The sequence below is a fragment of the Gobio gobio genome, assembly GCF_949357685.1.
Source record: "Gobio gobio genome assembly, chromosome: 1".
In the NCBI taxonomy this organism is placed as follows: domain Eukaryota; kingdom Metazoa; phylum Chordata; class Actinopteri; order Cypriniformes; family Gobionidae; genus Gobio; species Gobio gobio.
This window is the reverse complement of record NC_137097.1, coordinates 79,487,039-79,509,122: the sequence shown is the minus strand read 5'-3', so window position 1 is coordinate 79,509,122 and position 22,084 is coordinate 79,487,039. Positions and strand designations below refer to the sequence as shown.

General features: G+C 45.3%; 1 protein-coding gene across 1 annotated transcript in view; it reads left to right on the top strand.

Moving 5' to 3' along the window:
* Window positions 1-1,811: 1,811 nt before the first annotated feature.
* The window catches only part of LOC307126180 (uncharacterized protein), a 35,571-nt gene continuing 15,298 nt past the window's right edge, over window positions 1,812-22,084 (top strand). The window contains exons 1-4 of the mRNA XM_079816593.1: window positions 1,812-1,895; window positions 6,455-6,555; window positions 6,751-9,422; window positions 10,792-10,819. Of these exons, the coding sequence (XP_079672719.1) occupies window positions 6,456-6,555; window positions 6,751-9,422; window positions 10,792-10,819 (2,800 nt within the window). The 5' untranslated portion in view covers window positions 1,812-1,895; window position 6,455. The remainder of the gene's footprint in view (window positions 1,896-6,454; window positions 6,556-6,750; window positions 9,423-10,791; window positions 10,820-22,084) is intronic.

Sequence of the window (22,084 nt, the reverse complement as noted above, 5' to 3'; positions counted from 1 at the left end):
CAACAAGCTGAACAGTTTAAAGCTCATTTGCTTCCATAAACAGCCAGATTTACTGAACATTAAGGCATTTAAGTCATGCCTTAAATATAGAGTTATTTTCCGAGTATTTTGTGTCGAATCAGGATCTCGATTTCACATGAAAGTGGTTTAATGATATGAGTTTAACTAATAAAATAAATTGTATAATTAAAAAAGTTGATGCAGTGGAATTTGCTGAGGATGACATCTCAGTATTTGGTCACATATCTAAAATGCTGCTGCAAACGTATTTTGCTACGCTACATATTATTAAAAAAACTGTTGATATTACGAAATTTAACCATGTTTTTATTGTAGTAAAAATGTAGTAACCATGTTTTTTTGGCTAATTGAATACCATTTATATAACTACAGTTTTGCATGGTTAAACTGTGGTTAGAGAAGCAAAACCATGGTTAATTTGTGGTTACCATGGTTTTACTACAATAACCATGTTTTTTTGGTTTTATTTGTAGTAAAACCATGGTTTATTTTCGTAAGGGGAACGCCTGCTGTTGTTTTAGCCGGTTTTAGCTCGTCATTGAAGATAGTTTTGCTGTGCAGTTACTGTGTTTAACCAGCAGACTCAGTGCTTGGCATCTGTTTCAAATCATGTTTCATATTGTCGTAATGAACGTATTAATATTCTCATTGCTTGACTTGAATGTTTTCAAGATTCAAGATTCAAGATTCAAGAGTTTTATTTGTCACATACACAGTTATATACACAATATACAACTGGCAGTGAAATGTAAACAGGTCCGCTCCATGGACAGTGCAAATAACAGTTACAAGAAATTAAATAGAAATAGAATAAAATTAGAATAAAAAGTATTAACATAAGTAGAATTATAAATAAATCAAGTAAAAGATAAAAATAGGAAATAAGATAAAAATAAAAATATAAAAAATATGTGGATATGATAAGTGAGAAAAACTGTAGACTTAAAAATAAGTGGTTAACATAAAATATATAATATGTATATATAAAGAAGTATAATGTGCAAGGTTTATTACAGGTTGTTACGCAGTAACAATAGGGACGTAAAGTGCAGTGCAATTGCAGTATGTGGATGTTAATGTTAAAAGACTGTATGTTTATGTGTGTGCGTGGGTGAAGTGAGTCACGTGACTGAGTTCAGGAGTCTGATGGCCTGGGGGAAGAAACTCCTCCTGAGTCTTTCAGTCTTTGCCATCAGGCTACGGAAGCGCTTACCAGATGGCAGCAGGGTGAAGTGAGAGTTTGCAGGGTGATTAATGTCTCTGATGATTTTAGTAGCTCTACCTCTGCAGCGTTTGGTGAAGATGTCCTGCAGAGACGGGAGAGCTGAGCCTGAGATGCGCTCGGATAAGCGCACCACTCTTTGCAGGGCTTTGCAGTCGTGACTGGTGCTGTTCCCGTACCACGCTGTGATGCACTGAGTCAGGACACTTTCTATCGCCCCTCGATAGAAAGTTTTCAGGATGGCTGGTGAAACCCTGAATTTCCTCAGCTGGCGCAGGTGGTACAGTCTTTGCCTGGCTTTTTTCACCTTTTTCATGTTATCTTGAATCGATAAAAAAAAAATAAAAAATAAAAAAACCTTCACTTTGTCTAAATCTAGGGCTAATCACTTTTCAAATAATTTAATGAACTTCATTATTTAATTGATTAATGTTCATCCATCGCTAGTACAGTCTCAAAGTCTTTTAATTTTACAGGCAAATATCAAAAGGTTTATACAATTCATGTTCGTGTCTGTAACTGGGAGGAGTTTCAAAGAATTTACAGTGAAAGCTTATCTGACCAGCTTGTGGAAGACAGACACTGAGCACGCAAAGTCTTTGTTTTATACTTGAGTCTAAAACAGACAACTTCAACTCTTTGAACAGAGAAGGTGAGTAAAAGATCATGCTAAAATACACGCTACACATTTTGTAAACAGGAAATGGTTTATAACACAGAATACACTTATGAAGAACTGATATTAATATAATATTAATATGATTAATTATTGGTAAATCAGACACCGTAGAGTAGCCTAACATTTATGGAAAAAAGATGATTGAGAAATTACAGTGCTGAAGTACCGGGTCTAGTTTCTCAACAATCAAACAGGAAGTTTCCTTTCAAATAGGATAATAGTGATTTAAAATGTCTCTTAAATATTTAAATTTAGTGTGATCAGAACACATTCTACTCTCCTACTGTTTATTTACTCACAATATAATGTTTTTTTGTAAACATTTATTTGAAACATTTCAAGAACATTAACACTTTTCTTGTCATGATTAGAACATTATATAAAGGTAACAATAGCGTAATGAAAACACAAAATCCCAGAATGGCAGTGGGCCTCTATTCTGCTGCTGCATGTAAACCATTTTGTACTTACATTTTAAATTGCTGTGCAAAACAACATATTGCAACATATTGCAACTTTGGTGTCCTCATCTGAAACTTTCAGACACTTCCATACCGCTAACATGCTTAATCTTTGATATGCAGACGTGTGATAACAGCTCGACCATGAGTGAAACCTAAACACTTGCGCACTGATGGGAGAGGCGGGTGACATTCATTTTCGGTTTACGTTTTTGGCTGTTTTTTTTTTATTTTGGCCCGAAACCGATAATGCCATTTTTGGCCGAACATTTTTTGTGGCCGAAATTTCGGTGGACCCCTAATAATGATAATAATAATAATAATAACAATAATAATCAATAGACCAAAACAAGATGTAGTTGTATATATGATTGTGGGTGTGCTGGATGATTAGTATAGGCATGGGCGAAGCTATAATGCGTGCAGGTCTTTTAATAGCGCTTCTGTTCACTTAATTTATTGGAATTTTAGTTTCAATTTTACTTACGCTTCATGCTTAACCCCTTAACTGTCATCCCCCTTTTTGAACATAGATGTGAAAATGCACTATCCAAACTTAAATTGTTGTAATTAATGAATGCTTTGGAATACAGATTTCAAATCCTTTAAAAAATTGAAAGCATGAAAAAGTTTAAGTTTACTGTAAAGAAGATCCTGTACTATAAAGTTTATATTTTATATAAAATAAATATTTTACATAATATTTTTTACTCTAAAATTGCTACAAAATTAAAGCCATATGTCTAAAGTTATGTTCCAAATTTGAAGTTGATATATATAAAAAATGTATGCTCCTGTGAGGCGAGACCCAAACGCCATTTTATTTTTTATGCATTTTCCTGTCACAAAAGTATACATTTATTTTGCAATATTACTTCTATCACAAAACAACTACTAAATATGGAATTTTGTAAAGTCTCCGTTCCCACCTAGACGTTCCCATTCAGTCAGTTCGGCATTAAGTCATGAGGTCCCTATGGAAAGCACCACAGCCACTGAACTATGTTACGAATGTTGGAGATGCAGATGCTGGCAAGCTGTTGTGTTCCCTTTTGGCAACTTCCCTCTACACAGTCGTAACCCACCCAGCGCCCCAAGTAAGCCCGAGGGATAGTCCTTCACACCAAATGGAATGGAAGGGACAGGACTTACTGTGGGGACGGTCGTAGCTGCTGTTTCTAGTATATTGTGACATTTCACGGGGACGAGTGCTTCAGATCTCAATTTCCATTGTTTTTACCAGTGTTGTTAATGCTGGGGAAACATACGTAGTCCAATGGAGAAGGACGCCACGGGTACCACACCCTGCCAGAAGGGAGGTAATTTGTGGTGGCTATACTTATGGACTAACCCGTGGGGCAGTGCTATATATGGAAGATCTCTGCGGTAGGTTCAGAACTGCCCAGGGAAAGACACAGGTCTACTGACTGGGAAACTGTATCATGGACAATACACATATGGGATTACTGAGGGGGAATAACAGCATATTGGCATCTAGCCCAGGGCTGACCGACCGGGCATGCCTCCTCCAGGGGCAGTGCTTGCAAAGCACTGAAAATTCACCACCTGGTCCCTAAAGGGAGTGGTGGGAGCTTTGGGCATATATCCGGGCCAGGGTCTCAGGATGACGTGAGACAAGAAGGGATGTGGCGTGGTATGGGAGGTTTTAACCTCCTGGTGCCTCTCAGGAACCTGTTAACCAGGTCATGCTTTCTCAGTGACCTGCCATCAACAGCAACGTGATGTGTTGCGATGGCGGCAACTTACACAGCCGCTGCTCCAAGGAAGGAAAGAACAGAGCCGATCGGGCATTTCCAGGAGTCTTCCCCCAGAACGAACAGACCCCACTTCAAAGCATAAGCGCACCTAGTAGAGGAGGCTCTAGCTTGAGTGATAGTATCTACCACCACCAGTGGTCGGGTCCCGGGTCCACTGGTCTCGGGGGCTCTGTGAAGAAAAATGTATACCCGATTTATAAATAAATCTAATTTATACCCATATGTCTGGGTGGGTGTGAAATCTCACTGGCCAATGTTCATTGGCTCATTTAGTTACCTCTTGGAGGTGATTAGGCTCCCAGGCGAGACTAAATGGAAACCAGTCTTACGCATTTATATTCACATTTCTGCATTTAGCAGACACTTTTATCCAAAGCGACTTACAACTGAGGAGTACAGGAAGCGATCCGTCATGAGGAGGCAGCGAAACACAGAAAGTGCCTGAAGTACTACGTTTTGGACATTGCACAGAGCATCACACTCTAGGGCAGGGAAGAAGTAGAGGAAAATAGAAGGAACATGAGGAAAAGGATTTTCTTTTCTTTTTTTAAGTTAAGGTTAAGTGCTCGAGGAAGAGCTGAGTTTTCAGCTGTCATTTGAATGTTGTCAGTGATACTGCAATTCGGATGGAGGTGGGAAGATCGTTCCACCAGCAGGGAACGGTGAATGTAAATGTTCTGGAGAGGGATTTTCTGCCTCTCTGTGATGGTACCACAAGCCGTTGCTCCTTGGCTGAACGAAGGCTTCTGGTGGGGGTGTAAACTTGTAGGAGCGAGTCAAAGTATGCAGGAGCGGCGCTCGTGGTGGATCTGTAAGTGAGCATAAACACCTTGAACTTGATGCGAGCAGCGAGTGGTAGCCAGTGCAAAGAGTTGAAGAGTGGTGTGACGTGGGCCCTTTTGGGTTCGTTAAAGACAAGATGTGCTGCTACGTTCTGGATCATTTGGAGTGTTTTGATTGCACATGATGGAAGTCCAGCCAGAAGCGTATTGCAGTAGTCAAGCAATACTACTGCAAGCAATACTACTGTGTTGCATGCTCTGTTAGGAATGGTCTGATCTTCCTGATGTTGTGGAGCGCAAACCTGCATGAGCGAGCTGTCTCTGAAATGTGGTCTTGGAAAGAACAGCTGGTTGACAAAGATAACGCCAAGGTTTCTGACCGACCCTGAAGGGGTGATCCGAGATGAACCTAGCTGGATGGCAAAGTCATGTTGTATTGTCGGATTGGCAGGGAAGACAAGCAGTTCAGTCTTTGCCAGGTTGAGCTGCAGGTGATGTTTTTTCATCCATGCCGAGATGTCTGCCAGACAGCTGGAGATTCGTGCAGCTACTGTGGTGTCATCTGGTTGGAATGAAAGGTAGAGCTGAGTGTCATCAGCATAGCAGTGGTATGAGAAGCCATGTGCCTGTATGATGGGTCCTAATGATGTAGTGTAAATGGAGAAGAGGAGAGGTCCAAGCATGAGCCCTGAGGAACCCCTGTGGTCAGCTGATGTGCTTTGGAAACCTCCCCTCTCCAGGCAGCCTTGAAAAACCTACCTGTGATATAGGACTCAAACCAGTGGAGTGGAATCCCTGTGATGCCCAGTGATGAAAGGGTGGACAGAAGAATCTGATGATTGACCGTGTCAAAGGCAGCAGATAGATCGCGGAGGACAAGGACTGATGATTTGGAATCAACTTTTGCAATCCACAGGGCTTCGGTGGCCGACAGTAATCAAGTCTCTGTGGAGTGGCCCCTTTTGAAACCTGATTGGTTGATGTCCAGCTGATTATTCTGTGAGAGTAAAGATGAAATCTGATTGAAAACAACTCGTTCAAGTGTTTTTGCTATGAATGGTAGGAGAGAAACGGGTCTGTTGTTATCTGTGAGGGAAGAGTTTAATGTGGGTTTCTTAAGCAGTGGAGTTATCCGAGCCTGCTTGAATGTGGTAGGGAAGATGCCGGTGCTGAGAGATGTGTTGATGATATGTGTGAGGGCTGGTAGGAGTGTAGGAGAGATGGTTTGAAGGAGATGTGAGGGCTCAGCTCAGCTCAGCTCAGCTCAAAGGCTCAGCTCAACAGCCGTGGTTATAATTCAAATACAATTAACATAACCAGTAAAATTATAAATCGATAAATAAGTACAGAATCAAATTGTATCCTCCTGTTAGCGTGTAATATGCTGAGCAAATGCAGCAACCTGAGTAATCACAAAAAAACACTTACATACGGCTTCAACGCGCTCCTTCACTGTCAGTACGCTTCTCCGCACAAATAAATGTTTTTCCTCCTGTGATGTTTGTCTACAGTATGGATTCAGTGGGAGTTGATGTGATTGAAACAGCAGCTCTTGGGAGACCCTTCCAGCTCGGCATGCTGTATGACTGCAGAAAAGATGCATTAATACCAGGTGAATTTTAGTCAAATCAATCTAGGAATAAAAATTAATGTTTGTAGTTTTCCGATAAATGCCTTTATATTATATTCAAGACAAATAATGACATGACATTTTCACTTTCACTGTTTTAAACTTTATTAATAAACATCAGAATGTGTTTCAGATGTGAAATGTGAATCTAATATATTCATATTTGTCCTTTTACAGGGATAAGACTTTGGAATAAAGAGCAGCTGCAGCAGAATATTTCCTCTCATTCCCAAATCAATACAGTTTTCAATGTCACCGCTTCAGACTCCATTCAGGACAAATCTAAATTACTAAATATTGATGGTGGACTCAAACTGAGTCTTTTATGTGATCTCATCCAAGTCAGTGGATCAGCAAAATATCTCAAAGACACCAAGTCATCTTTCAAACAGCAGAGACTGACGCTACATTATCATTCAACCAGCAGGTTTGAGGAACTGATCACAAACCATTTGTCTTCTGAAAATATTCCTGATGATGATAGTGACATAGCTACACATGTAGTGACAGGAGTGCTGTATGGAGCAGATGCTTGCTTTGTGTTTGACAGAGAAGTTTCATCTGATGAAGATAAAAAAACAGTACACGGAGAAGTAAAAGTGGCTCTTGAGAAACTACAAGGCATCGTTTCAGTGGGTGGATCACACTTAGATGCTGATCTAAGTGTGAATGACAATCAGAAAAACACTGTCAAAAACTTCACTTGTACATTTTACGGCGACTTCCAGCTGCCTTCTAATCCGACCTCTTTTGAAGATGCGTTGAAGGTTTTTGCTGAACTTCCAAAATTGCTGAAAGAAAACCAAAAGCTGGCGGTTCCACTGAGAGTTTGGCTTTATCCTCTGGACAAACTTCACTCAAGAGCATCAAAATTTCAAAGAGACATCAGCATGAATCTAATCATAAAGATTGAATCAGTGATGGAGAGTTTAAATACAACTGAGATGAAATGTAGTGACCTAATGAAAGACTTGCCTGCTATGACGTTTGGTGCATTTCATGATACAATACTGAAAATGAGGCAAAACTGCTACATGTACAAGTTGAGACTCATAAAGAAACTCGGTTCTCTGCTGCCAAACATCCGTGGAGACATGATAAAGGAAACCACGCTGAATGATCTTCTACAAGAACATGATGCATCTCCATTCAGAGGAGGTGATCTTGCAGAATGGCTGAAAGAAAGGGAAAGAGAGTCTGATATTATTAAATCAATCCTCAGACAGCTGAAAGAAGTTGAGGTAGAAATCAACATAGATGCCATCTTGATGGATCTGGAGGTCGGGAATCTGGTCAGTTACACGTTCACATCATTGGACTGGTCAGATGTGCTCCTTGCTAAACAAAATGCCTATCTGAGTCTTTCAACACAAGGAGAACTTGATGAGAAGAGCCCTGATTCAAAACAAACATCTTGGCTCACTCCTAATGTCATAAAGTTCATGAGGAACAATTTGGAGATATTTAAGAACTTAACCAAATCAAAAGACTGCAAACCAGCCAAGTTCATTGTGTCCTCTAGAGAAATTGAGAATAATCCTGGTTCCTGCATTCTCCTGTATGAAAGTGAATGCAGTGAAGCTGTTTGCTTCACTCCTCCATCCAAACCGGCCCGTCCAGTCACTGAAGAGGTCAAAGGTCAGAGTGTGGTTCTGAAGGTTCCTCCATCATGTTCTGCTACAGTGGAGCTCAGATTACTGTATAAACCGAAGCAGGACACAGTCTGGACATCTGAACCTGTGCTGAAGGATCAACACACAGTTACTCTGACTGATCTGAGAGAAGAGATGGAGTATGAGATCAAATGTACAGCGGTGGGGAAACTCAACTACACCAGAGACAGTGACGTGATCCATCTGCGGGTCATTGAGAAGAAGCTCATCATGGCAGCGGACTCTGTCATTGAAAATCTGAGCTTTACTGAACACAAGTGTAGTGAACTTCTGAAAGACAACAGGACAAAAGGATTTACTGCATTTCGGAAGAAGATTGAAGATATGAAGCGATTCTGTCAAATCTACAGGCAAGATTTCAACAAGAGGAGTCAATCGCTGATCCGGTCAATTCAAGCCTGTAAAGAAGAGTCTTGTGCTTTGACCAATCTTCTACAAGCTCATGAAGAGTCTCCATTTAACACACAAGATCGTATAGAGTGGATCACAGGGAAAGAAAAAGAAATAAACACAGTTGGGGAGTTTCTTCAACAATTATTGGGCTTTGGAGCTGAAGTGAACATGAGTTTAGACACAGTGTTGTCAGATATTAAGGTGGAGAATGTGGTTTGCTACACGTTTAGTTCCCTTGAGCAGCCAGATGAGTTGCTTTCTGAACAAGAGAACTACATGAAAGCTCAAACAACATGGAAGAATCCTGGATCGACTCCTCGAACCTTGACGTGGCTCTCTGGACACATCAGGGAGAAAATGAGAGAAAATTTAATCATGTTTAAGGAGCTGATGACGTCACATGACAGTCAATCCACTAAATGTATTGTCTCCTCAAAGAAAATTGAGAATAATCCTGGTTCCTGCATTCTCCTGTATGAACATGGATGCGGTGAAGCTGTTTGCTTTACTCGTCCATCCAAGCCAGCCTGTCCAATCACTGAAGAGGTCATAGGTCATACTGTGGTTCTGAAGGTTCCTCCATCATGTCCTGCTACAGTGGAGCTCAGATTATTGTATAAACCGAAGCAGGACACAGTTTGGACATCTGAACCTGTGCTGAAGGATCAACACACAGTTACTCTGACTGATCTGAGAGCAGAGATGGAGTATGAGATCAAATGTGCAGCGATGGGGAAACTCAACTACACCAGAGACAGTGACGTCATCAGAGTCACAACACAGGTATGAAGAAGTATGTTCAATAAATTATTGAATAGTGATATACAATCATCTAAAGGATTATTAGGAACACATACTAATACTGTGTTTGACCCCCTTTCGCCTTCAGAACTGCCTTAATTCTGCGTGGCATTGATTCAACAAGGTGCTGAAAGCATTCTTTAGAAATGTTGGCCCATATTGATAGGATAGCATCTTGCAGTTGATGGAGATTTGTGGGATGCACATCCAGGGCACGAAGCTCCCGTTCCACCACATCCCATAGATGCTCTATTGGGTTGAGATCTGGTGACTGTGGGGGCCATTTTAGTACAGTGAACTCATTGTCATGTTCAAGAAACCAATTTGAAATGATTCGAGCTTTGTGACATGGGGCATTATCCTGCTGGAAGTAGCCAGCAGAGGATGGGTACATGGTGGTCATAAAGGGATGGACATGGGCAGAAACAATGCTCAGGTAGGCCGTGGCATTTAAACCATGCCCAATTGGCACTAAGGGGCCTAAAGTGTGCCAAGAAAACATCCCCCACACCATTACACCACCACCACCAGCCTGCACAGTGGTAACAAGGCATGATGGATCCATGTTCTCATTCTGTTTTCGCCAAATTCTGACTCTACCATCTGAATGTCTCAACAGAAATCGAGACTCGTCAGACCAGGCAACATTTTCCCAGTCTTCAACTGTCCAATTTTGGTGAGCTTGTGCAAATTGTACCCTCTTTTTCCTATTTGTAGTGGAGATGAGTGGTACCCGGTGGGGTCTTCTGCTGTTGTAGCCCATCCGCCTCAAGGTTGTGCGTGTTGTGGCTTCACAAATGCTTTGCTGCATACCTCGGTTGTAACGAGTGGTTATTTCAGTCAAAGTTGCTCTTCTATCAGCTTGAATCAGTTGGCCCATTCTCCTCTGACCTCTAGCATCAACAAGGCATTTTGGCCCACAGGACTGCCTTATACTGGGTGTTTTTCCCTTTTCACACCATTCTTTGTAAACCCTAGAAATGGTTGTGTGTGAAAATCCCAGTAACTGAGCAGATTGTGAAATACTCAGACTGGCCCGTCTGGCACCAACAACCATTCCACGCTCAAAATTGCTTAAATCACCTTTCTTTCCCATTCTGACATTCAGTTTGGAGTTCAGGAGATTGTCTTGACCAGGACCACACCCCTAAATGCATTGAAGCAACTGTCATGTGATTGGTTGATTAGATAATTGCGTTAATGAGAAATTGAACAGGTGTTACTAAGAATCCTTTAGGTGAGTGTATGCTGTTTCATGAGAGTGAGTTTTGAGGTATACTTTATACACTTATGCCATTATTGCCAGTGTCATCATCTTATCAGGTTTTAATTAGAATCAAATGTCTTTCAGCAAAGTACATGGAACAAAGCAGTCAAGGGTGAGTCATATACTTTTTCTGAATTATTTTATAACTTTTTTTCTGTTAACCATAAACCAACAGTAGTAGTTCTACACCAACACTGTCAAACTAAATGATGTAAAATATTATAGCTTATGTTTTCTATTTTAAAAAATGGCGTTTCATACTTTTTCTAATGCATGTTAGAAATAATCCTTAAATCATTGAGAATAACCCATAAACCCCCAATCATTATTATTTATTCGGGTCTTTAGTGAGACTATATCTGGATGCGCCTCTAACTGCCACTATTAATATTTTGATATCAATTAGAAAATAATAAAATAAAGTGATTTGTTTCCTTTTAGAAATTGGAAGGGTTTAATTTGAGCAGATATCATCTCATCAGAGCTTATTTCCCCAGTACATTCAGTATCTGGCTCATATTCACAATCTCAACCATCAAAACTATACTTTTAACATCTTCAAAATCAACATTTTAATCGCTGACAGCTTCTTCACCAGATCCACCATCAAAATATTTGATTTGTGTTCAGTTCTTGCTCTGCATTAAATCTCTGTTTTACTGATGATACTTCCTATTCTTTTGTTTTCTGCCTGCGGTGACTATGAGTGGAACATCACTTCAAAAAGATGATTGCACTTATTCAGTCATCAAAGATTCAATTATTGTTGTGCAGAAAAAAATACTTACTCTAGTACATACATTGGGTCACTAGAGACCCTATACAACTTTTACAAAAAAATGATCAAACAGACATTCTTTTATAATTCTTTTTTTCTTGTTATATTGTTTAATATATTCAATTAATCAATTCATTGATTGAGGAATACGAAGAAAGTTTGTATCTACCTTTAAAAAATGAATGAGAGGGAGGTTTATAGTTCAATAAAGACAATTAATTGGTTCAATTAAGGGTTAAATGATCTGTTTTATGCTGCATTATCATGAATTCTTCTTCATAAACATGTCTTCATATGTCAAATGAATATCAGTGTTTGCTGCTGTGGGTTTGCTCTCAGGTTCTGAATACTGGAATAAAGCATTTGACCCATGGGAAATTGTCACATATTTGTCTTGTCTTGTTGAGCACATGTGGTGTTTTGTTTATTTTCTAGCCATGTGCTTTGGGTTGTCATGTTTTGGTTACGTCATGTCTCCGGTCTATTGTCCTGACCCGCCCCTCTTGTTATCTCATTATTGGTTTCATTTGCCCCACCTGTTGTTCCCTCTTCACCTGCCTGATTTGTCCCCTTTATAAGTTCCGTCTCGGATTACGTATATAACCCTCGTTCCTTGAAGGAGGGAACGGAGACGTACGTCGGAACTGACCGACAAATTGGGATCTGTTTCAGAGACCAATCTACTTTGAGTGTATTAAAAACGAGCCAATAAACATTGGCATGCGGTTCACGCATTCCACGCGCCGCCCCGCGTTGCAGGTATAAATACGGAAGTGGAAGTACCGCATATCGTTTTCAACTGAGGAGCCGAGAAGTGTGGCTCGGGCCTTCAGCTGAAGCACAGCACCTGGCGATGGGACGTACGTCTCCGTTCCCTCCTTCAGGGAACGAGGGTTACATACGTAACCGAGACGTTCCCTTTCAGTCGGTCACGTTCGACGTATGTCGGAACTGACCGACAAATTGGGATCCCTACCAACACGCCAGGGATGCTGTCCCTTCCAGCGCCCTGCCTGAGCTCGCTGAACCACTCCTATGTTGGAGTGGGAGTCAGGGCTCCCGGCAGGGAAGGACAGTCACTGCTGTTCCTGCAAGACCCACTCAGCGTGACTATTGGATAACGCTGGGAAAGCGTGCCTGTCTCGGGAGATGGTACGCTGCAGAGCCCCATCCTTCAATGGAAGGAGAGGTGGAAATACGCATAAGGACTAACCTAACAGGGTAGTGCAACTATGGAAGTCTCTGGGGCGGACCCAACCTGGTCCCAGGGGGGGAAGAACACACCCAGAGACGACAGAGCGGGCTCTGTCGAGGGAAAGACACGGGGCTAACCGAGTAGGGTAGCTGGTACCGTTGATAATACACATATGGGGTAGCCGTTAGGGGACCGCAACATATGGAACCCAGCCTACACACGTTCCACAAGCATACGGGTGCAGGCCTGGCGCCAGACGGCCGCAACGTCTGGCACCGCAGGGGTGACGGAGGAGCTCAACAGGGTTAGCCGTTTCCGGGGAACACAACTGGAGACAATGGACACACATATCCGGCCCAGAGGGCGGGAGTGGCGTTGCAAGCCGACACTAGAACGGGTACTTAGCGCTACTGGCCCTGGGGGGCGAGGATGCGGGAAGATACCAGCTCTACACGGAGGCTATAAAATCTAGCGAACGTGTTAGGTGTCGCCCAGCCCGCAGCTCTACAAATGTCTGTCAGCGAGGCACCTTGAGCCAGCGCCCAGGATGAAGCATCACTCCTTGTTGAGTGTGCTCGCACCCCGAACGGGCAAGGTACGCCAAGACGATGGCATCCACTATCCAGTGGGTCAACCTCTGCTTGGAGACAGCCTTTCCCTTCTGCTGACCTCCGTAACAGACGAAGAGCTGCTGTGAGGATCTGAAGCTCTGAGTCCGGTCAACGTAAACGCGGAGAGCGCGGACGGGACATAACAAAGCTAGGGCTGGGTCTGCCTCCTCCGAAGGCAGCGCTTGCAGGTTCACTACCTGGTCCCGGAAGGGAGTGGTAGGAACCTTGGGCACATATCCAGGCCAGGGTCTCAGGACAACGTGAGAGTTGGCCGGCCCGAATTCCAGGCACGATTCGTCGACCGAAAGTGCATGCAGGTCCCCTACCCTCTTGATTGAGGCCAATGCGGTCAGGAGGACTGTCTTCATGGACAGGATTTTTAGCTCAACTGACTGTAAAGGCTCAAATGGAGGACCCTGGAGAGCTTTAAGCACCAGGGCTAAATCCCAAGAGGGTATCGAGGTAGAACGAGGAGGATTCAGTCTCCTCGCACCTCTGAGGAACCTGACGATTAAGTCGTGCTTACCCACGGATTTACCGTCTACTGCATCGTGATACGCCGCAATTGCTGCAACGTACACTTTGAGGGTGGAGAGAGACAGCCTTCGCTCCAACCCATCCTGCAGGAAGGAAAGCACGGCGTTAATCGAACACCTTCGGGGGTCTTCCCAGCGGGAAGAACACCAGACGACGAACAGGTTCCACTTCAGAGCATAGAGGCGCCTCGTAGAGGGGGCAATGGTGTCTGTCACAGCTTGTGGCAGGCCAACTAGAACCTCCGCGTCCCGTCCAGGGACCAGACATGGAGTTTCCAGAGGTCTGGACGCGGGTGCCATAGAGTGCCCCGTCCCTGAGAAAGAAGGTCCTTCCTCAGGGGAATCGGCCAGGGAGGGGCTGTCGTGAGGAGTGCAAGTTCGGGGAACCAGGTCCGGTTGGGCCAATAGGGCGCAACTAACAAGACCTGCTCCTCGTCCTCCCTGACCTTGCACAGTGTCTGTGCGAGAAGGCTCACTGGGGGAAACGCATATTTGCGTAGGTCCCGGGGCCAGCTGTGCGCCAGTGCATCTGAGCCTAAGGTACCTCCGGTCAGGGAGTAGTACCACCGGCAATGGGTCGACTCCGGGGAAGCGAACAGGTCTACCTGTGCAACCCCGAAGTGGTCCCATATCAGCTGGACTCTCCGGGGGTGGAGTTGCCATTCGCCTGGAGGTGTCGACTGACGAGAGAGCTCGTCGGCTGTCTGGTTCAGCGCACCTGGGATATGAATGGCACGAAGTGACCTCACAAACTTCTGACTCCACAGGAGGAGATGGCGGTCAAGCCGGAGCATGCAACAGGAGCGTAGACCACCCTGTCGGTTGATGTACGCAATGGCTGCAGTGCTGTCCGAACGGACCAGTACGTGTTTGCCCTGGAGCGGTTTCTTGAACCGGGCCAGTGCAAGACGTACCGCCAGAAGCTCTAGGCAATTGATATGCCAACTCAGTTGGGGTCCCGTCCACAGACTCGAAACTGCGTGCCCGTTGTATGTGGCCCCCCAGCCCGTGGACGAGGCATCCATGAAGACCACAGCATGCCTGGACACCTGTTCTAAGGACACACCGGCCCGTAGAAACGAGGTGTCCGACCACGGGCTGAAGGTTTGGCGACAGTAAGGAGTAACTGAGACCCGGTACTGACCGCGCTGCCACGCCCATCTCGGGACTCGGGCGTGTAACCAGTGTTGAAGCGGCCTCATATGAAGCAATCCGAGCGGCGTTACCGCGGCTGCAGATGCCATATGCCCCAGGAGCCTCTGAAAGAACTTCAGAGGGACCGCTGTCCTGCCTTTGAACGTATTCAAGCAGTTCAACACTGACCGGACGCGCTCTGGAGTGAGGTGCGCCGTCCGGTTGACCGAATCCAACTCCATACCGAGATAAGAGATCCTCTGCGTGGGACAGAGTTTGCTCTTTTCTCGGTTGACCCGAAGTCCCAACAGGCTGAGGTGACTGAGCACCATGTCCCTGTGTTCGCACAACTGCTCCCGAGACTGGGCGAGAATAAGCCAGTCATCGAGATAGTTGAGTAAGCGAATGCCGCGTTCTCTGAGCGGAACAATGGCTGCCTCTACGACTTTCGTGAAGACGCGAGGCGACAGGGACAGCCCGAAGGGCAAGACTTTGTACTGATATGCCCTCCCCTCGAACGCAAAGCGCAGGAACGGTCTGTGTCGAGGAAGGATAGAGACATGAAAGTACGCGTCCTTCAGGTCGATCGCTGCGAACCAATCTTGGGGACGGATGCACTGGAAAATGCGTTTCTGCGTTAACATTTTGAACGGGAGCTTGTGCAGGGCCCGATTCAAAATGCGCAGGTCCAAGATTGGTCTTAACCCACCCCCTTTCTTGGGTACAATGAAGTAGGGGCTCTAGAACCCCGACCTCATATCGGCTGGAGGAACCGGCTCGACCGCGCCCTTCGCCAGCAGGACATCGATCTCTGACCGCAAGACATGGGCATCCTTGCTCCGCACTGAGGTGAAGAGGATGCCCCTGTACTTGGGAGGCCGGCGTGCAAACTGAATCGCATAGCCGAGTCTGATGGTACAGATGAGCCAGCGAGACGGTCTGGGGAGGCCAAGCCAGGCCCCCAGAGACCGAACAAGGGGGATCATCGGCACCACAGACGTACCGGGGGTGAGGCAGCGGGTTGGAGCACTCAGACCCGACTCGGGAGGCCCGGAGTGTTGTCTGAGTACTCCAGGTGGGGCAGACTGTGGGTGAGGAGGCCCGGGGGCGTCCTTAGTGCCCACACTGCTGCCCCCTGGCGAGGGGTGAGAGGGGAGGAAAGGAGTGGCAAGGCCCGGGGGAGTCGCACACTGCCAACCTGTCCCTCTCGGAGCTCAGGGAGGGAGGAAACTGCTCTTTTATTGAGAATGTGGGTACCGCTGGACCCCGGAGGGCAAGCGGCAGATGTTGAAAATCAGCCACGTTGACATTCTCCCCCCGGTCCTCCTCCGGGGGGAGGAGAGGTGCGGACACCATCTCCCCTGGAGCAGCTCCTCTTCTCCCTGGACTCCCCGCGTCAGGGCCGCTTGCCCTTGCGCTTGCCTGCCGACTTCGCAGGCCCCGACATGGGTTGGGCGCCCCCCTTACGACTGGCACCCTGCTTCGCCGATTGTGGAGGCTGCTGCTTTGGCTTGGCAGGGGCGGAGGCAGCCGCAGGAGGACGCCCTCTGCGACGAGCAGACGGAGGTGCTGCGGCCGACGACTGGGTGGAGGCAGCAGCGGGTCGTCGGGGCAGGATGTTCTTGATGGCCTCCGTCTGCTTCTGGGCCACCGAGAACTGCTGGGCGAAGTTCTCGATGGCGTCGCCGAAGAGGCCGGCCTAGCAGACGGGGGCGTTGAGGAACCGCACCTTGTCGGTCTCACGCATATCTGCCAGGTTCAGCCAAAGGTGGCGCTCCTGGACCACCAGAGTGGACATCGCCCGACCCAGGGTGCGTGCGGTGACTTTCGTCGCCCGGAGGGCGAGGTTCGTCGCGGTACGCAGTTCCTGCATAACCCCTGGGTCGGAACTACCCTCGTGCAGTTCCTTGAGCGCTTTGGCCTGGTAGACCTGCAGGAGCGCCATGGCATGCAAAGATGACACAGCTTCTCCGCAGGCTGTGTAGGCTCTGCCCGATAGGTTGGACGAGAACCTACATGCCCGGGAGGGGAGACGCAGCGGTCTTAGGACACAGTTGCATCGAAACCGACCGCTCGACTGGGGGGACCTCCACGTAACCCTTAGCTGCGCCACCATCGAGGGTAGTGAGGACGGAGGAGTCAGTCGATCGTGTACTAGCGTTGTAAGGCGCTGTCCACGACTTTGTGAGCTCCTGATACACTTCCGGAAAGAAAGGTACTGGGGCGGGGCGCTGAGAACCAGCACGGTCCGTCCCGTAACACCAATCGTCCAGCCGCGAGGGTTCGGGACACGGTGGAGGTTTTCACTCGAGCCCGACACTCGCGGCGGCCTGGGAAAGCATAGCCGCGAGCTCCGGATCAGATACGGGCAACGCTACCACACCCGAAGGGGGCAACGCAGCCGCATCTTCATCTCCGGAGTCCATTAGCTCGTCCCCCGATGCAGCTATCGATAACATATCCTCAGAAGGAGCCCCAAAAGAAACGGCTGGCCCCCCATGGGATGGACCAGCGCGCTCTTCCGGAAGCTCTACCGGAAGCTCTACCGGCGCAGCTGAGAGGGGAGGGGCCCGAGGAGTCTGGTGACCCAGCGGGAGTGCCCTCACAGTAACCCTCAGATCTCCCCCAAAGGCATCAGCCAAAGTAGCAGCCCTCTGCTTTGCAGCGGGAGGACCACTAGATCGGGGGATGCACAATGGGATTCCACCCCGTATGAGGTATTGGAGACGAGATCATAACACTGCGATGGTCATGTTCGCGCAGTGCGAACATGAGTCATCCACGAAAGCCGCCTCTGCGTGCTGAATGCCCAAACACAAGAGACAGCGATTGTGCCCGTCAACTGGAGATAGATACCGACGGCATCCAGAAACACACGGTTTGAATGACATCTTGAAAAAGACGCAGGGTCAAACCGTGTTGCTCTTTTAGTGATAGAGAGAAGAGAGAACCACTCCAACAAGTGCCGAGGCACACAGGGGAATGGCCGCGGCTCACAGTGGTTTAAAGGTGCAAGCCCACTGTAAGCACTCAGAGGAATTGTTTCTGATGAACATCTGATCAACAGCTTGTCAGAAAGTTTTGAGTGGTGTTATACTGTGGTCTGAACCACTGATGTTTTTATCCCACATGGGGTGAGTTGTGTTAAGAGAGGACATCATTTATATCTTAAAGCAATGGTTTGGCCATTGTGCCCCATCTCATCCTGTTTTTGCAGCACAGCAGATCATTACATTTGATTTCAATTAGACTAAAGTAATTATTCCACTTTTGAAATGTGATGTAAACGTGTTAGTCTGACTGAAATGCTCTAGTAACATACTTTGTTGTTGATCATCTCAACATGACAAATGTCATGTACATCTTGCTGTGTGGAAGTGATGAAACACTGAAGAACTCTTTATTAAAACTGATTCAAGGGGAAAAGATGAATCCTTCACATCAGAAAGCAAGCAGTGGAGAGTTTGTGAAGAGAGAGGAGAAGATTCATGGACGTCTGATCAGTCTGGTGGAGCTTCCAGCTCTCAATCAGCTCTCAGAGGAGGAAGTGATGCGTTAAGGCCCGGGTATACTTCGGCTTTCCACGTTCGTGCACCGTCCGCATGACGTAATTTTGTCACACGGAGGAAAGACGCGCGGACATGGCTGCGTGTGTGACGTGTCCGGCCTGGAAAGTGAAGTATAACCCGGGCTTCAGACTCTCCACTGTGTGTCTCTCTGTGATCCTGGAGTTCATGTTTTCCTCCTCATTGTTCCTGTTGGTTCTCTGACTGATGAAGACAAAGCAGAAATAGAGAAGATCCAGAAGATATTTGACTCCAGAGAGCACTTAATACTGCTCTTCACCACAGAGCTCACTGCTGATGGATTTGAAACAGATTTTATCAAATCCAGCCCAGAATCTCAGAGGTTAATCAAGCTCTGTGGAGGTCAGTACAGAGTGATGGGGCTAAAGGAACCTGAAGACTCGAGACAGCTCCCAGAACTGCTGGATTATATAGAGAAGATGAAGACTACACCATATTCCCTTCTGATGTATGTGAAAGCTCAAGAGAACAGAGTCAGACGTGAAACAGAAGAAAAACGGAGTGAAATGGAGAATAAAAATCAAAGAGTTAGCACAGAAGAATCAGTTATATTGTTATGTTGTTATATTGTAAGTCATGTAAATAAATGTTTCATTCATAATTAATTTAATACATTATTCGTGTGATTTTCAATATATAACTGTGGTGTATTTGGGATAATGTGTATATATGTATGATGTGCAGTCATTGGTTGGGATGCCCGGAAAGAGGGTATTTAAGTCACGTGATGTGGTTTGCACGTGTGGAATGTGATGTAATCAATATGTGATCTGAACACCAGTAAAGTATGTTTGATAGCAATTTGGTGGCTGGCCTCGTGAATATATAACATAAATTGGCGACGAGGATAAAGTATGAGAAGACATGGCGCAAATCGGAAGATTGGATGAGTATAAACCGGAAAATGAGTCCTGGTCTGCATATATTGAACGAGCGGAATTGTTCATGATTGCAAATGATGTGGATGATGCGAAGCAAGTAGCGACTTTGCTTAGTGCTGTGGGAGCGTCCACATATGGATTACTACGGAATCTGGTTCAGCCTGCGAAGCCAAAGGATAAAACGTTTGAAGAAGTTGTGAATATTCTGAAGGCACATTTTGAACCAAAGCCGTTGATAATAGCTGAGCGTTTCCGATTTCAGCGTTGTGTTCAAAAGCCCCATGAAACTGTGTCCCAGTATGTTGCTGAACTGAAACAATGTGCATCTAAATGTGACTTTGGGGCAAGTTTGGATGAGTCTCTACGGGATCGTTTTGTTAGCGGAATCCGAAGTGAAGCATGTCAACGAAGATTGCTTTCGGAAGACACACTCACTTTTGCACGGGCACTTGAAGTTGCTCACAGTATGGAAACCGCAGATCGAGATACGCAGCAACTGAGGAAAACAGAGGATTCAGCGACAACAGTGCATAAGGTAAATGCAAAGACTGTTGATAACCAGAGACAATGCTATCGTTGTAAAGGAAAAAACCATAATGCACAGGAGTGTTATTTTAAAAACTCTAAATGTCACAATTGTGGAGTGATTGGGCATATAAAGAGAGCTTGCAAAGTTAAAATGAAGTCACATCCCAACAGATATGCTGAACAACAGAACAAGCACAAAGTGACAGCTTATATGTATGCTGAAGAGCCGGAGCTGGAAATGTTTTCCATGTTAAGTGATACTGAGAAACAGCCTTTCCGAGTAAATTTTACTGTGAATCAGCAGGATTTATTGATGGAAATTGATACAGGAGCGGCTGTAAGCATAATTTCACAACAAGAGTATAGACGATCGTTTGCTCATTGGCCACTGGAGGGAGCTAGGGTCAAGTTAAAGACCTACACCGGTGAATGCATTCCAGTATTGGGTCAATTCACAGCTACTGTACAATATGAGGATCAAGTGAATGAGTTACCATTGATTGTAGTCAAAGGGAATGGTCCAAACCTGTGTGGGAGAAACTGGCTTCAGAAAGTAAAACTGAATTGGAAGATAATTCGATATGTGAGTAAGCAGCCTGGGTCTATCCAAGAAGTGCTGGACAAATATAGTGAAGTCTTTAAGGATGAGCTGGGCACTCTAAAGGACATTAAAGCCACTATTTCAGTGAAACCAGATGTGCCACCCAAGTTTTTTAAAAGTCGTCCTCTTCCTTTTGCTATGAAAGAACGTGTGGAGAAGGAAATTGATAGACTGGAAAAAGCTAATGTTATATCCCCAGTAAAATACAGCGAGTGGGCTGCTCCAGTGGTTCCTGTTATAAAAAAAGATTCCACAATTCGCTTATGCGGAGACTACAAAGTCACTGTTAATCAAGCTGCCAATACTGAAGTGTATCCCTTGCCACGGATCGAGGAAGTGTTAGCTACCTTGAGTGGAGGGAAGTTGTTTTCCAAGATTGACTTGGCGCAGGCATATCAACAAGTCGTACTGGATAATGATTCTAAGAAGTATACGACAATCAACACTCACAAGGGATTATATGTGTATAATCGTCTTGCTTTTGGCATCAGTTCAGCCCCTTCCATTTTTCAACGAATAATGGAAAATTTGATGAAAGATCTGAAAGTGATTGTGTATTTGGACGATTTGTTGATCACGGGTAAAGATGAGCAAGAACATCTAACAAACATTTGCAAAGTCTTACAGCGTCTTCAAGAATCAGGCTTAAGAGTAAAGAAATGTAAATGTGAGTGGGGACAAACACGAATTGAGTACCTGGGCCATGTGATCGATGAAAAAGGGGTGTATCCAACAAAAGACAAAGTAAAAGCTATTCAAGATGCGCCAGCACCATCAAATGTGAAGGAACTACGAGCCTTTTTAGGTCTGGTAAATTATTATGGACGCTTTGTACCCCAGCAGAGCACAGTGTTGGCACCACTGTATAGACTGTTGAAAGAACAAACTGTTTGGTGCTGGGGGAAAAAGGAACAAGGCGCTTTCAGTAGGTGTAAAGAATTGCTCACCAGTGACCAAGTGTTAGTATATTATGATCCACAACTGCCTTTGACTTTAGCATGTGATGCTTCCGCTTATGGAATTGGAGCGGTGCTTCAGCACATCATGCCAAATGGTGACGAACATCCCATTGCATATGCTTCACGTACGTTGTCCCCTGCTGAAAAGAAATATTCACAGATTGAGAAGGAAGCGTTGAGTGTGATCTATGGAGTAAAAAAATTCCATCAGTATCTTTGGGGAAGATCCTTTAATTTGATAACTGATCATAGACCATTAGTGACTCTGTTTGGTGAACATAAGCATTTCCCAATGATGGCTGCCGCTCGCATCCAGCGGTGGGCGATAATCTTGTCTGCATATGATTATCATATCATGTATCGCAAGGCAGAAGATCATGGAAATGCAGATGGCTTGTCACGAATTCCATTACCTGAAATTACAGATGTAGGAACAGAAGCCATTTCAGCAAAGATCAACACACTTTTGACAAACCATCTTCAAGAAGCTCCTCTAAATGCAGCACAGATTGCCAAAGTGACAAGAACAGATCAAGAACTTTCTAAAGTTTTTCGTTATGTCATGGA